General features: G+C 31.1%; 2 protein-coding genes across 6 annotated transcripts; one reads left to right on the forward strand and one right to left on the reverse strand.

Annotated features, from left to right (window-relative positions):
• Positions 1–10,280: 10,280 nt before the first annotated feature.
• On the forward strand, positions 10,281–11,834 carry LOC8276472. Of its 2 annotated transcripts, none has more exons than XM_048376380.1 (5): positions 10,281–10,400; positions 10,723–10,807; positions 10,923–11,028; positions 11,170–11,247; positions 11,481–11,834. In XM_048376380.1, exons 1-5 carry the CDS (start codon positions 10,315–10,317, stop codon positions 11,531–11,533), a joined length of 408 nt encoding a protein of 135 aa, XP_048232337.1. In that variant the 5' UTR covers positions 10,281–10,314; the 3' UTR covers positions 11,534–11,834. The 2 variants fall into 2 exon arrangements, with proteins under 2 accessions (XP_048232337.1, XP_048232338.1); XM_048376381.1 differs by having other exon boundaries at positions 10,392–10,508.
• Positions 11,835–12,040: 206 nt separating this feature from the next.
• On the reverse strand, positions 12,041–15,355 carry LOC8276473 (axial regulator YABBY 4). Of its 4 annotated transcripts, none has more exons than XM_048376377.1 (7): positions 13,946–15,355; positions 13,729–13,866; positions 13,423–13,561; positions 13,284–13,332; positions 13,123–13,201; positions 12,914–13,009; positions 12,041–12,392 (listed from the first exon to the last, which is right to left on the reverse strand). In XM_048376377.1, exons 1-7 carry the CDS (start codon positions 14,024–14,026, stop codon positions 12,309–12,311), a joined length of 666 nt encoding a protein of 221 aa, XP_048232334.1. In that variant the 5' UTR covers positions 14,027–15,355; the 3' UTR covers positions 12,041–12,308. The 4 variants fall into 4 exon arrangements, with proteins under 4 accessions (XP_048232334.1, XP_015578629.1, XP_048232336.1 ...); XM_015723143.3 differs by having other exon boundaries at positions 12,042–12,386; positions 13,946–15,354; XM_048376379.1 differs by having other exon boundaries at positions 12,044–12,392; positions 13,123–13,198; positions 13,946–15,350.
• Positions 15,356–15,645: the final 290 nt, after the last annotated feature.

Raw genomic sequence — 15,645 nt, forward strand, 5'->3', positions numbered from 1 at the left:
TTTTAGAAAATATTGCTATTATCTTTTTCAGATTTGCTTAATTTATAAATTAAAATTTATATTTTTAAAAGTGAATTGGTTCTTCTGTAACGTTGTTTTGTTGCCTCTAACCGTTACACCCTTTCATTTATCTTTTTCTTTAATCAATTAAGTCATTTAAAAAAATTTAACTTGATTTTCAAATTAATTATCATATATTAAACTCATCTAAAATTAAATTTTTAAATTTTATAGATTAAAAACAGTCTTGAATATATACAAATAGCTAATTTAGTCCTTATACTTTCTCTTTTCTCTCCATGTACTTACATCTACAGTCAAACGCCAATCACCATTTTCTCAACCGCCTACCGCCCCTAAACTCCGGCCAGTTAATGATCTTCACATCTTCAACTCTTTAGTAACCTCAAAAATATTAGCAAATTGTCAGAAAAAAAGTGAAACAAAGAGAGAAAAATGTGTGATAAGCTGCCATTATCATTTTTTTTTTTTTTTTGTTATTATTCCACTAATCTAATACTGGAATTCGAATCAACGGCCTTAAAAGCTTCTACCTGGAGTTAATCAGCCGCCGACAAACTCATTGAAGCGGTGAATGAAGGAAGAACATATTCGTTGGAGCTGAGACAAAAATAGCTTGATACATAGTTTTTAATGACATTTAAACAATGAGACATATTTTCGGACTCCTCATTTTTATGATTTATATATCCGTACCTTTATATTGTATTTCGTCACCATTGAAATCTTTCATATAATCAGGTTCAAGCGTTCCTAAACGTGTATATTATTTGACTTATTAAACCAAGTCATCAAATGTAAATCGCGTCTTTAAATTGTATTCTATCTATTACATTATTCATTTTTTACTGTTATTTAACGTTTATTATAGTATCCAATTTTGATGGCCCCGTCTAGTTATATCTTTGAGGGTTAAAAATATTTAATATGTTTTTTAATTAATAAAATGTACGAGGACATTTTGCACGTAAAATCAAATGTAATTAATAAATAGTAGGAAAAACCATCTTAGCTACAATGTATTTTGACCAGATTCTCAAATATACTCTGACCTTTAAAATGTATCAATCTAATCCATTATCTTTGCATTGCATGTCAAATATACCCAAGCTGAAAACGGTGTGTGCCATACTGATGTGGCATGTATATGTGTCATTACTTTAAACATACATGGAACACAATTAATTTAGACTCAAAACTCATTGTTTCGAGCTTCAAATGATTAAAGAAAAAGAAACTAATAAGTGCAATGACACCGTCTTAGCTTGGTTTAATAAGAAAAAGAAGAGAATTTACCATTATTGAACAACAAAGTTTAGCAGGAATTAGCAGAAATTTTTTCCCTTTGGGTTAGGTTTAGATAAGCAAAAAAGGGAAAGATAACAGTGGTCTTATGGGGTCCAATAGTAATGATAGGCTGGATAGTAATGAGAGTGATAGTAGTGGGTATCATTCTGAGTACCATGACAGTGATGCTGAAGTTGAAACTCCAATATCAAGTGATGAGATGACTAGTCTATATATAAAAAAAAGGAGAGAAAAATTATTTACCACCCCAAATGCAATCATGGAGACTTACAATTTGTAGCTGGTATGCAATTTACTAATATAAATCAGTTTTGAGTAGCAATACAAAACTATGCCATAGCAAATGGGTACCATGTGTGGTGGAAAAGGATTGAAAAAGATAGGATAGAAACAAGATGTAAGGGAAGTAGTATGTGAAGGTTTATGCTTCTAATATGCCTAGAGAGAGAGTTTACAGCTTCAGCTCCACCAGTTACATAAAAATCATCAGCATCACAAACACCACTTTTATGGTTAGGATTGTTAGACCTAACCATAACTATGCTAGGGTGCAAAGGAATAAAATAGAAACTACAAAGTGGCTAGCTGATGAGTTTTCAAATGAGTTTAGGAAGAAGCACAGTTATACTATTGCTGAAATGGAATCTGATTTGACGATAAAGTATGCATTGAAGGTGATGCTTATGTTATAGAGCAAAGAAGCTAGCCTCAGAGAAGCTAAAGAGATGAGTAGAAGCTCACTATGCTAGACTGAGATCTTAAGTGTATGAATTGAAAAGAGTGGATAAAGAAGGCTGTTTTGAACTAGAATATAACATGGAAGGTGATAAATGTGTATTTCAATTATTGTATAAATGTTTCAGTGGGTTGAGAAAAGGTGTTATGCAATGTTGCAGACCTGTGATATCCTTAGATGATGCATTTCTAAAGACAATACTTGAAGGTGCCATTTTGAGTGCAATTGGTCGTGACAGGAAGAACCAAATGTATCCCATTGGTTGGGTAGTAGTATTGGCAGAGAATGAAAGCAATTAGAGATGGTTTCTAATAAGATTGTTCAATGATTGATACAAGAGTAGGGTAGACCTTCATTAGTGATCAATAGAAGGTAAATTGCATTTTAAGTTTTCTATTTGTATTATTTATATCTTCTTTGTATTACTTTGATTCTTACATATTATGTTGATTGATAGGGGCTCATGAAAGTATTACAAGATATAGTCTCACATGTAGAAATAAGAAATTATGTGCACCACATTTATGCAAATTGGAAGAAGATTCATAATGGACTTGAACTGAAAGAGATTTCCTAGAAAACTGTCTACAACACTTATGAAGCACAATTTCATGAGAACTTGAAAGTACTTAAAGAAATTGATCCTAAAGCAGAAGAAGGGTTTGTGTTTAGAGATCCAAGGGTTTTCTTATAAAGCATACATATCAACTATGTCTATATGTGATAATGTAGACAACAACATTACTGAGGATTTTAACGGATGGATATGCAAGGCTAGATTGATACATATTATTGACATGTTGGAAGAGATCAGAGGCGCTCTAATGGAAAGGATTAAGGTCAAGTCTGACTTGATGAAAAATAGTATGAATGTGCTCTGTCCAAGGATTAGAATGAAGCTTGAGAAATTAGAGTGGAAAATAGGTTTTGCATTCCTAAGCCAGCTTTTAATAACAAATTTCAAGTTTAAGTAGAGGATGATCAGTTTGTAATGTCTTTGCGAGATAGGATATGAACACGTAGATTTGGGCAACTTACTGGAATTTCTTGCGTCCATGCAATTTCCAGTATACATTGTTGAGGCAAAATGTTTACTATATGGATGCCTGCTACAAAAAGAAAATGTACTTACAAGCATATCAGTATGATTTTAAACCATTAAATGGAAAGAAGATGTGGCAAGAAATAACTGAAGCTCCAGTGCATCCACCTCTATTTAAAAGAATGTCTAGAAGACCAAAAAGAAATAGGAAAAAATCTGCCGATGAGAAAGAAAGAGACTTCAATAAATTAAGCAGACGTGGAATTAGGATGTAATACAAAATCTATTGAATTTAGACACAATAAAAGAGGGTGCCCAAGAAAGGAAAATCTACCTCTACCTAGAGTTGAACCTACAAATCAGGTATATAATAGATGTGTGACAATGGTGTTTATGTTGTGTTTAAGATGTCTATTATGTATTTTTAATTGTGATAGAAAAGTAGAAGGAGAACTAAATGCCCAACAGCTGGAAGAGCCAATGTGACTCAGATACCTACAACAAATTAGGTCAATGTTAGAAATAAAGAATATATGTCTTCTAATGTGACTCAGACTATAGACAAGAGGATTATTACAAAGGAGAGAAATCAAAGTAGGAAAGGATATTATGGCCTTAACATATTAATTGAGATAGGAAATTTGTATCTTAGGATAAGTTGATAATCACTTTGTTAGTTTGTGTTTTTATTCTTGAATTAAAGTGCCATAATATTTGTGAAATGTGCTGCAGATGACAGGGGAAATAAATATTATATTCATAAGTGGGTCTACACAAGCAACAGTTGCTGCAAGACAATCTATGTCTATCAAAGGAAGATCAAAGACATCAACTATATCTAAACAGAAGCAAGGAGTAACACCTAACCAAACCTCCACAGCATCAAAGCCAGGTCAAAGTGCAAATGTCTTTGACCAATTATTATAAAGGAGTGCAATAAGTCATACCTCGGCTTGTACAAAAGGAAAGAAAAAACGGTTTCATCATCAGTAACAACAACTATAAAGACTAATAAGAATGCAACATTAGTAATCCAAAATGGGCAACATGTCCTGCCTAAGCCTTGCCAAAAGTTTAAAAAGTTGCCCTAATGTTGTTGTGTAATGCAGACAACATAAAAGCACAATTGAAGTCTTTTATTTTGAGAGTTATTTTGAATCAGAGAATTTGACTTCATAAACAACTATATACAATCTTGTTTTTGTTTGATATTAATTATTTTTGTACTATCTTTTATAAGATAGCTTGCTTTAATGTCAATCTATATTTATGTGTGTCCAACATATGGCTCCACATATTTGTTGTTAGCACTACATATTGATTTATTGTGAAACTCAAGGTTATTGGATTCTTGCAATATTCATGCAAAAGGATTTAAAAACCAATTTGATTCTTGGAAAAATTCTAACATAATCTTCATTGCATTAATATATAAAAGTACTACCAAATTACATAGTTCAAACCTACCCTATCTAAACCAACATAATTTAACAAAATAAATGGTCTCTTTCTCATGTTCATATCTCACCAATTCAAGCATATAGCTTGCTAAGTAACACCCCAATAACACCATAAAACCCACTTTATAGAAATTCAAACTTCCCTTCATCTTTTTTATATCTTTAATATTGTTGGAGCTTGTTCTTGATGTTGCCTCATTCATATTCTCAATTTTTTCATTCAACAAAGCATTTTCCTTTTGCAGCTCCCTTATGCCAACCATTTTTCCATCATTGCTAAAGTTTGTGTCCAAACTCTCCAAATTGCCATTTAAGCGCCATAGCTCATTGATGACTAGCAATGTCCTCTCATTCACTCAAACAAAATACCACCTAAAGAAATCACAGTTTCATCCCTAAAAAAACATAAAAATTACACAACTTGTTCAATCTTCCTATCACATTGAGTAACCATAACATGAATAACAAAGTTTACCTCAGCGTAAGAACAACCCTAGAATTTACGCCCTGGATTATTCACGGTCCTTGAGATCATCAATTTTGCTGGTCTCTCATATTCACTAAAGCATACCTCAATTCTAGTTAAATAAGCTCGACTATTCACTTCAGAATTTGATAAAGAAGCCCATTGCATTTTGTAATAAACAGTTAGAGCTTGAGATATAAAGACAAGATGAAGAGGCACTTAAGAAAGAAGATGAAATAGGGGAAAAACTAATCCTAGATTTTATTTAGATTGAAAAGAAAAAGAGGAAAAACGGTGTCGTTGCAACAACCACATGTTTCCTTTTTTTAGGTCATTTAAAGCTCAAAATGGTGAGTTTTGAGTCTAATTTAATTATGTACCACATATGTTTAAGGTAACAACGCATATATATGCCACATCAGATATAGGACACGTTGTTTCCAGCTTGGGTATATCTGATATGAAATGCAAAAATAATGGATTAGATTGATACATTTTAAAGGTCAGGGTATATTTAAAAATTTTGTCAAATTCCATGGTAGATAAGATGGTTTTCCCTAAATATTATTTTAAGCTTGGTTTTGTATCAAAACGTGTTGATTTAATTATGGATAACTATGTATAAAGGACCAATATCCTATAAATAATAAAATCCAAACAAATCAGATTAGTGACAAGCTCATCGTTAAAGTCACATTTCGATAAGAACTTTCGAACTTGTAACTATGATCCATATAATAATTAGATTTTGCATAAAGGACCAATATCCTATAAACAATAAAAACAAGTCATATTTTTTACTATATAAGGAAATCTAAACCTAAACTATTGGTACATTTGATATATTATGTTTTTCTCTATTTTTTTCTACTTATTCTCTAAATCTCTGACTTAAGTATTGAAGTTGGTAGAAAATATCTATCTCTAATATTCCATAATTTACTTAACTTGCATTATCTTACAAAGATTATTTTGCCAAGTGATCATCCAATTTGACAGTTGATTTTATCAATGTTGATACTTGTTTAGATGTGCTGCCAGAGGATATCCAATGGTTAAGCTCATCCTTTGCATATGCACATGTTTTAGTTGATTCACGAAGTTGTGTATTAGTACAACAGGACCATTCTTCCTTCAATTTTAGAAATATTAAACACACCGATCAACCACTGAACTCAAGTCACTAATTTTAATAATATTGATTCTAAATCTAATAAGATCTGATATTCCTATTGATGGCTATATTCTATGATGAATAAACTTCATTCACTCGCATTTTTCTTGTGCTACAAAAATAAAATCGTTTAAATGAATAAATTATTTTCTATCTAATTTGATGGTACAAGAGGACAAAAATGTTAAGAGAAGATTTTGAATTTAATTGCTTAAATTTTATAAGGATAAAATTATCAATTATGTGTCTTAAACCATTTAATTTTTTTATTTTAGTATTTAGTGTATTTTTCTATTTAATTAAATATTTGAACTGGATAAAAGTATTCTATACAGTATGTCTTTAAGTGGTTTTAGAAGTTAAAGAGTTTCTATGACTTATTCTGAATTGCAAATTAACTTAAATACTACCTTTTTAAAATAGCTCACATTTTTAAAATAACTGATATTCTCTCACTGTTATTTTTCTTCTTTCTTTTCTAATTTATTTTCAACACCATTTTTTTTCTAAAAATTTCATTAATTTCTCAAGTAATTAAAAGAAAAGAGATAATAAAATTATTTTATTTCATTTATCTGAATAAAAATTTGAAAGAATCAAACAGTATTTGGTTTATTTCTTTACTTTTCTTGCATTTATTTCTTAAAAATAAAATAAAACCTATAGTTTCATGCAAGTCTACACATGTGGTTTTCTCTTAGGTTGTTGATCTTAATTTTTTAGATTTGTTGGAGCTGAAATATATAAAGTATTACTGGTTAAATTCTAAAAATTAATAATAAAAGTAATATATTTTGTTGATTAATAACTAAATACCATATATAATTTATTAATTTAGTATTTAATTATTTTTATAAATTGTAAAAATAAAAATAACATTAATATTTATAGATTTATTGGTAAGGTACATATATAGTACATTAGAATGACTTTATAATTTAATGGAGATTTGAGTACTAAAATTCTTTTTACACTTAATACTTAATCTTATAAATGAAATAATGGAAATCATAAATAAGATATATTAATATTTTATAATATTATATAAATAAGATTAATGAAACAAAACAATACTATAGTGAGACAAAACACAACATAATATATATTTTTTTAAGTTCTATAGACAAATATTATTATATCGAAAAATATTTTCTTAAGACAGATTATTAAAATAGATGGTTTACTTTTATTTACAACCGACTCAAATTGATGGCGTAATTTTTTATCACTATATAGAGATTATTTTTATATAAAATATTATTATAAAAAGGTTTTATTGTAATTATATAAAAAATATTTTTTTTTGAAAGAAAAAGTTGTTTTCCATTTGGTGTCTTTTGTTGTAGAGCTGGGAAGGTGGCCAGGCGCTGGACGGCCTTCGCTGAAGAAGCCTGGGCGATCCAACTTTTATGAATTTTAAACTCTTTTCTCTGAACTTTCAAAATATTTTCATCATGGGATTCTACTATTGATAACTGGATGAAGTTTATATTTGCACTGACTATTTTATTATCTCTTATGATAAAAAAGAAATATAAAGTTTGACTACATTGTTTAAATTCTGTGTTTTAATGATTTTTTTTTTGTGACACTTTAATTCTATAAAAATTATAATATTATGAGTTTGCATCCAATTCTATTAATATTGTTAATAGTTTTTACAATCGAATTTGAAATAAAGTTTGATCTCTGTAAAATCAATTTTAATTAGATAAATATAGAGTTCTTTAATCTTATCAAATCATGCGAAATTCATCGGAATTGACTAGAATTAAACAGAAATTAAATTATAAAACTATTTATCTCCCTCTAATCGTTTTTCTAAATTTTATGAAAATTAACATTAAATGATAGTAAAATTACAAATAACTAACATCAAATGAATCCATTCTAACTATTAAATTTAACGGTATTAGTGAATTTAAAAACATATTAACGATTTAACTCACAAACTAATAAAATGTCATACATAACGTCTTATATTAAAAGGGTAGGTCAAATGATTAAATTTGATACTTTCCTAAGAAAATACGCATAATTTTGTAGATATGTAAATATGTTATGAGTGAGCGAAATTTGAATTCAGGTGAAGTACCAGGACCCATTGAAATACAATTTGTAACTCTTAGTATAGACCTCTGAGTGGCACAACCATCTAATTCCAATGACTAGAACTTGGGTTCACGAAAAGGTAATTAAGAGCCTGGAATCATGGATTTGAGAAGGACAAAAATCTGTATAATTGTGGTGATGAGGAAAGGAGCAGTTTGGTAGTTAGGAAAAAGTTGACCAAAAGAAATAGAAAGTTGAATTGCATGCGAACCAATAAGGTGGATGTAGTGGAGAGAGTGAAGGTCGCATTAGAAGATGCATAATCAAGTCAATAATGGAGTATGCACACGTTTATAGCTAAAGTTAATACGCAATATGGAATTCTAATTTGTCTTTAATGGGCGAATTGTAATGAGCCGAGTGACCGTGGGGATTGGGATTTGTTAAATGGGATTATGCTTGTGTTTCATGATAATTGAATTTATGATCATTAAGCATTACCCCTTTTAGCTTCATCATATGCACGAATTTCTTTAAGAATGTATGTAATAAATTGATTTAAGCATGAAAGACAATTCAAAAGAGGTTAATGGATCGTACATTAAGGAGCTCCGTGAGCATTTCAACCCAAATAGTGAAAGTCAAATATGCACAAACTTTTAAGAATGTTCGTAACTTTAGACTTGTTAATTTAATTGACTTTCTCATATTCCTTAAGAAAATAAAGCAATATAGAAAATGAAATAAGAAACTAAATTAACGGTAACTTTGTTTTGACCAGTATTTATCTCTAATTTATTGAAATTTTATTCATTAAATTTTATAAATAACAATGATGGGTAACTTATTTGAACCCTTTATATTTTATTTTTACTATATTAAGTGTTATTAATTGTAAAAAAAATAATTAATTTTATAAAATCTCATTATTTATAAATTTATAAATTATACTAGTTCTTTCTAAGTGTTACTAGTTATTAAAATAAATACTTTTTACAAAATTTAATGATTTATGAAAGGATTGACAAATTTATGAAAGATATTAAATTTTTTACAATTGTAAAATATATTGCTAAATTACAAAAAATTATAATTATTTTCATATATTTTCTCAAAAATACTAATTTCTTGTAAGTAAAACTAGTTATGAAAAGTTGAATTATATTATAAAAAATTATAATTTATAAAAAAATTGATAAATTTACGAAAATATTAAATTTTTCATTATCGTGAAATTTATTGTTGAATTACGAAAAGTGAAAATCATTTTTATATTTTTTCACAAATTAATTCAACTTTTTGTATACTTTAAGAGAATAGATCCTTATTATAATAATATTATGTTACTTTAGCAATCTCATTTTAATTGGTATCTAATTTTTTAAGAAAATTTAATATAAATAAAAATCAAATATCATTATCTCATTGGTAGTAGTTATTTAATTTGAAAACAAAGTAACGGTAGAATCTCCCAAATTAAAATAGGATAGGAAAAAGTACGGATAAGTTATGTAATTATTCTATTTTTTAAAATTAATTGCTTTTCTTATTTCTACTTTTTTCTTGAAAAAATGAGACCCATCATAATTCAAAATTTATGAGATAAGCGTACTAGTTTCAGATAGGTTGGTACCATCATGTTTAAAATCGAAGTCTCATCCTTGTAGCTATTTCTTTATATATGACATGAAAAATTTTGCGGCACAAAATTAAATCTAAATTGGCATAGAATTGCCTGAAACCAAGATTATTTTTGGCCTTTAATGATTTAAGGACAAATATTATTGCAACAGTTGCATATGAAATGCCTAAAACTCCATTTTTAAATCCAGAGATTTGGTTTAAGATTGAAAGCTTTTCACATAGCACAACATAAGCCATCCATCCATTATTTCCATTTCTGTCCCTTCTCGGTTTCTGATGACAGAAAACGTGGAGGATGCTTGTACACTAGGGTTCCATGATTGAAAATCAAAAGACTAATATAATAACTTCTATAAGCTTGTGTGCGGGCAAGGGGACCACTGAAACATTCAAGAAGTAGGACCTAAAATTATGCAGCAGCAACAGCAAATGAATGAGCAGCGCATACCAAGTAATGCTAGCTACAGCTTCAAGTGGCTATGGACTCGGCCACGAAGGTATATTATCTCACCTGTCAAAGAAAAGAAGAAAAAGACTCAGAAACACATGCATTTCCAATCCCTAAATACCCATCAACAGTACTGCTCTTATCTGATGAAGATGAGGTGAATCTATCATTTGGATTACTTGTGCTTTTTTGGCCTTTCACTTAGATGTCCATTGGATAACAGTCACTCTCTTTGACATTGTTAAGTTACCTTAAATGTCGTCCATGATAAAATCTTCCTAAACTCTCTAAGCACTTTTTCTTGCTTATTTTCTCGTCTTTCTGTTCTTATCATTTGCTTTCTCTTTTGTTTTGTCCATTTATGTATTCAGGAGAAATTTTTTAAAAATGTATCACAGCCACCAGGATCATCTTCTTCCTTGTTTGCATTGCCACCCTCATAGCTACATTAGAATGGTAATCATGTTCATGAGTACCTTCCTGCTCTCGGCCCTACAATTATAGCTATGTTATAATCTTGAATCCCCACTAATTAGTTACTTCTGGTGTTTGCATGGACATGTATAAACAGGTTCACCATCTCATCGAAAGATGCTTGCTTCTTCACATGAGCAGAGACCAATGCATTCAGGCATTAGCAGAGCATGCCAGCATTCGGCCTCTTGTTACACTTGCCGGTAACCTCTCTCTCTCTCTCTCTCTATATATATATATATATATATATATATATATATATATATATATATATATATATATATTGTGTAGTGCAGATGTATACACAGTTTGCAATTATAACAAATAGTTTAATGTGCTTGCAGTTTGGAGAGAACTAGAAAAAGAAAATTGGGACTTCTTTCAAGCATATTCTCGTTCTGTTCCTTTCAGGCCTTTCCCACGTAAGGCTCTCTAAACTTCTTACACATCTCTTATTTATGAAAGTGCAAATGTATAGCATTTGTTCATGCATATAAATTAAGAAATAAGAATCACTCTGGATGGCCAAATGAGCTTTTTACTCAACGTCTCCAGAATTATGAGCTTATGAGTTCAAACATCAGTTGAGTCCAAATAATTAAAAAACCCAACAACCATTGATGCTATTCCATACCAATATTTCTTTGTATTTCAGACAGGTTGACTCAAAGGATGCCCAGATTGGGAAGAAGGAAACAGTGGAAATAAACGAGAAGAGTAAATTTGCAAATGCTGGATATATATTTATATATACATATATATAAAACGCAGTACTGATCATCAGTTAGCTAAGGTCTTATATATCTAAGATACAGTATTCTAATCATACAAGCGAATGAATAAGACATAAGCTATGCATAGAGGTTAGTCTGTATTGTATGGTTAGCTAGGAAGCTTTTATAGTATTTTATTGCCTGTACATCCATGCCTCCAGATGCGTGATTATTCGCTAGCAAACATCTATTTATATGATTGATTATATATGTCTTTTTCATATAGTTCTCAAGAAGTCCTTTTCTTTTTCTTCTCTTTCTTTGTTAACATCCACTGTCTAACCTAAGAATCAACCGCTGTTCCAGGATAATTAACATGTGATTAATTTCCAGATATAAATATCTCCTCTTTTGGACTACTGTGTATATTACATTGGCTGGGGACCATTTGCTGTTAGAAATTGCATGCACCAATTTGAATGTGTCGTCACTCTTAAATCTTAATTAACACAAATCAGAAGAAAATATTATATATATAGAGAGAGGGCCAAATGCGAGTTGCACTTGAGACAGAATACAACATATATCATATATCATCAAGTACGTTGAAAATTTCTTATATTTGTCAGTCTTTCACAACTTGCAGTACAGTGAAGACCCTATTCCCAAGAGCATCTATCTCTAAAAAAGACATATGCTTCAGAACCCAACCCTAAACCCTAAAAGTGGATAGTTTTCTTCTTACAGTAGCTTATATAAGCTTAATTTCTTCATTTAAATGGTGTCGCTGCCCATATGGAATGCCTTGGAGTCTTTCTTTCATGGAAACTTTTGCCTTCGATGTTCACCTGAAACTTGTCGAAACAGAAAGCCATGCATCTACTTCAATAGCATAAATTACTACAAACATATAGAGTTAAAGCATTCTCTACAGTGCATTCAAATGACCCTGAAAAGGTTACTCATAAATCTGAGATGTATTCGTTCAACTGGTTTTGGAATTCAATAAGTGAGACAATTGTATCAGTAACCATTCCTGTGAGTTGTGTCACCACAGTGTCCATTTTAATAGTTTTCAACGTAACCAATCATTTCTACCCACTTCAGTACAAATCTTGAATCTTTGAACATGTTACTGAGGGCTTTTTAATCATCATCATCCCATGAAACTGAGTGTCAAGAACTACCAATTAGTTAATAACTTAACATGCCTTGAGCTCAACTTATTAATTACCTCCTGTTCAATATGATCAAATTACGATGATGTATTCTCATTTTATTCTAAAGAAAAGCATTACAAATAGCACTATTTTAGATATTGGTGTTCTCTAATATGCGGTTTAAAGATAGATATTGATGTTCTTTAATATTTTACCTCAGCTGCATCACGACTCCATGTTGCCTTCTCTTCTTCCTGTCTACAATAATTCTCTCCACCTTCTTTATAATGAATTGGAGGGTTGTTGGCCCACTAAAAAATAACATCAAACAAGTGCAAAGTTAATTTTGGATATTGCTAAAATACCTTTTTAAGATGGGAATGCGCATTTGGACAATTCCAACAATCTTGATTCGAAAACTTACATTTTTTGCAGCTGTACTGAAGGCTTCTTTGTGAGCCATGTCTGGATTTTCAGCTTTGAGCCTTCTGATCTCTTCTCTGCTATAAACATGCATATAAGAATAACCCCAAAGCTATTAAATCATTTCAGTCTTTTGTATTATATTTAGTTAGGATTTCTTACTTGATGAAGCGATTGTAAGCTGATGGTGCTCTTTGCCTTTTCTCCGGTGCTGCAGAGGGTTTAAACATAACTGAGTTTAAATAATTGACAAACTAGTATCGACCATAACCAAACTAAATTCAATTATGAGCTTGATTACGTTTGTTAATGACACGGTTAACAGGGTTCTTATCCTCCTCTAATTTATTATCATCAGAACAGGCTGCCATGGATAATGATCTCTCGATGTCCAAGGTTTTTCGCGCATCCGGTCCCTCTAAATTGATTTCTTCTTTTTGCTGAAGATTTAGAGATATTAAACGTTAAGCATCATTCTAACATGTTTCATTCGTAGAATTAGCTCTCAAGAAAGCCCAAAAGAGAAAAACAAAAAACGAAAACAAACAAAAGGAAACCTGATGTGAAAATAGAACCCATTAGTGGACCAGCAATATATATTGTATACCTGATCATGGGTGAGAGAAGCTAAAAGCTGCTGGAAAGGGACAAAAGAGACTTTCATCATGTTGACAGAGAGAAGGCTGGTGCAGTGCCCACACCTCACAGTCACTACCATGGACAAGCTGCTACCTGGGACACTTACCTATACTTGACGGAGAGACAAGATTTTAAGTACTCAAGAAAATAGGAAAAGAGAAATACAATATTTCTTGAAGCTATACCAGTAAAATGGTGTCGCAGAAACCACATTGTACATAGCAAATCTGCTCTGGAAGGTCAAAGAGATGGTTCAGTGTTGACATCGGTCGTCGTGGGTCTTTTGTGCCTGTGAATGGTGTGAGACGAGAGAATGAGAAGCTTGAGGTTGTGTGTCATCAGATAAAGGGAGGAGATTTTATAGGCGTTAGAGGATGCCAATAATAAACTATTGCGTTTTTAATTTTGTTCATCGGGATGTTTTGGTATACCAAAATGGTGGAGTCCTCACATTATTGTTTATCAACAAAAACAAGTACATTCATAACTCAGCTGCCAGGAATAAATGCTCAAGTATTTCATCATGTCTTAGTTAATGATTTAATCTCAGTTTCCTAATTATAAATCATATCATATCCAAGAACAAGCTTAGGGTTAATACTTTCTATGCAATCATTTCATTTTGTTCAATTTTTCATCTATTTTCTTTCTCGTTTGAGTTCTAAGTATTCAGACTTGGACACGATAGTAATTCACATTCGAAAAACCTCACAGCCAAAGACTCTAACTCTGGATTCGTAGTTTCGTATTAACGTTACTATGTGCTTAAAGAAATGCATAATTGTAAACCTCAACATCTGAAGTCTAACATAGGGCTCAAATTTCTATGATAGCAAGAAAAAATTGACTAGTACTAATTTGTTTCATGTGTTGTTTTCTCCACAATTTAATCACCTATCTCATTGAGCCATCTCTCATTCATGAGAGTGAAAGTGCAGTAAAGTGTTGCCATAAAAAGAAGAAGGGCAAGTTCCAGAAGAGTGAATGGAGAAGGAAAGGAGGCATCTCAGGATTTGTCTTTCCTGAGAATAGGCAAGTATAATTGACAATAACAAGGCATCACTCCCACTTTCTGTGCTCGCTTTGTTCATGCTATTTCCCATCCTCCTTTATTTACCACCACTTAAATGCCTAACATCTACTTTGTCAGGTTTGATTTCAGTTCAAACTTCAAACACTCTTGTCCTTCTCTTTGTTGCATTGTGGTTGACTCAACCATGTGATTGCACTTAAGTTTGAGCAGAACCAAGTCTGAAAAATCTTGCTGTAACCCAGAAAAAGGAGTCATCAATCATTTAATCGAATATCGTGGATAATGATGAACAGTTGACATGTGCAAATAACTAAGCTTTTAGAGGCTTAATGACAGCACGAATGGTACAAGAGGTACTGCAAATACAAAGCACAAATTGTTGGTGAATATGCGAACAAGGAATTTGTCCAACTATTATTACACAACTGCCTCTGCCTCGGCTCTGGACTACAGAGGGACCACAATCGCTACTAAGAAGGAAGGGAAGAACCCACAATCCTTCAATTTGTAGCAGGACGGAAATTATTGATGGGCGTAGAAGGGTCAAGAGGCCTCAAAATAGGATTTTATAATTAAGGCATTAATTTGATTATTTACCTAATTTTGATATATATCTCTCTTAGATACTAAAATCAATTAATATTCGATGCAATAAGTCAAATTTTTATCATATATAAAATATTAATTGATTTAAATATTTCAGTATTCTCATTTAACATTTGGGTTTTCATTTCATATAGAGCAAAGTCCCACATAAAATTTGTCATGTCGACAGACAGTTGACAAAAAGAGAGAAGAAAGCACACAGAGGCAACTTCACAATTCTAGGTTCGTTCAGGAAGGATGAATGGT

This window comes from Ricinus communis, chromosome 7 (genome assembly GCF_019578655.1).
Source record: "Ricinus communis isolate WT05 ecotype wild-type chromosome 7, ASM1957865v1, whole genome shotgun sequence".
NCBI classification, from domain to species: domain Eukaryota; kingdom Viridiplantae; phylum Streptophyta; class Magnoliopsida; order Malpighiales; family Euphorbiaceae; genus Ricinus; species Ricinus communis.

Bases quoted from the DNA above. Each gene is read 5' to 3' on its own strand.
- LOC8276472 (XM_048376380.1), top strand. From the start codon at position 10,315: ATGCAGCAGCAACAGCAAATGAATGAGCAGCGCATACCAAGTAATGCT. The intron at 10,808-10,922 runs GTAATCATGTTC...ATGTATAAACAG, and splicing joins CTCATAGCTACATTAGAATG to GTTCACCATCTCATCGAAAG. The intron at 11,248-11,480 runs GTAAGGCTCTCT...TTTGTATTTCAG, and splicing joins TCCTTTCAGGCCTTTCCCAC to ACAGGTTGACTCAAAGGATG.
- LOC8276473 (XM_048376377.1), bottom strand. From the start codon at position 14,026: ATGTCAACACTGAACCATCTCTTTGACCTTCCAGAGCAGATTTGCTAT. The intron at 13,562-13,728 runs GTATACAATATA...CTAAATCTTCAG, and splicing joins CTTCTCTCACCCATGATCAG to CAAAAAGAAGAAATCAATTT. The intron at 13,202-13,283 runs GTAAGAAATCCT...GCATGTTTATAG, and splicing joins GCTTACAATCGCTTCATCAA to CAGAGAAGAGATCAGAAGGC.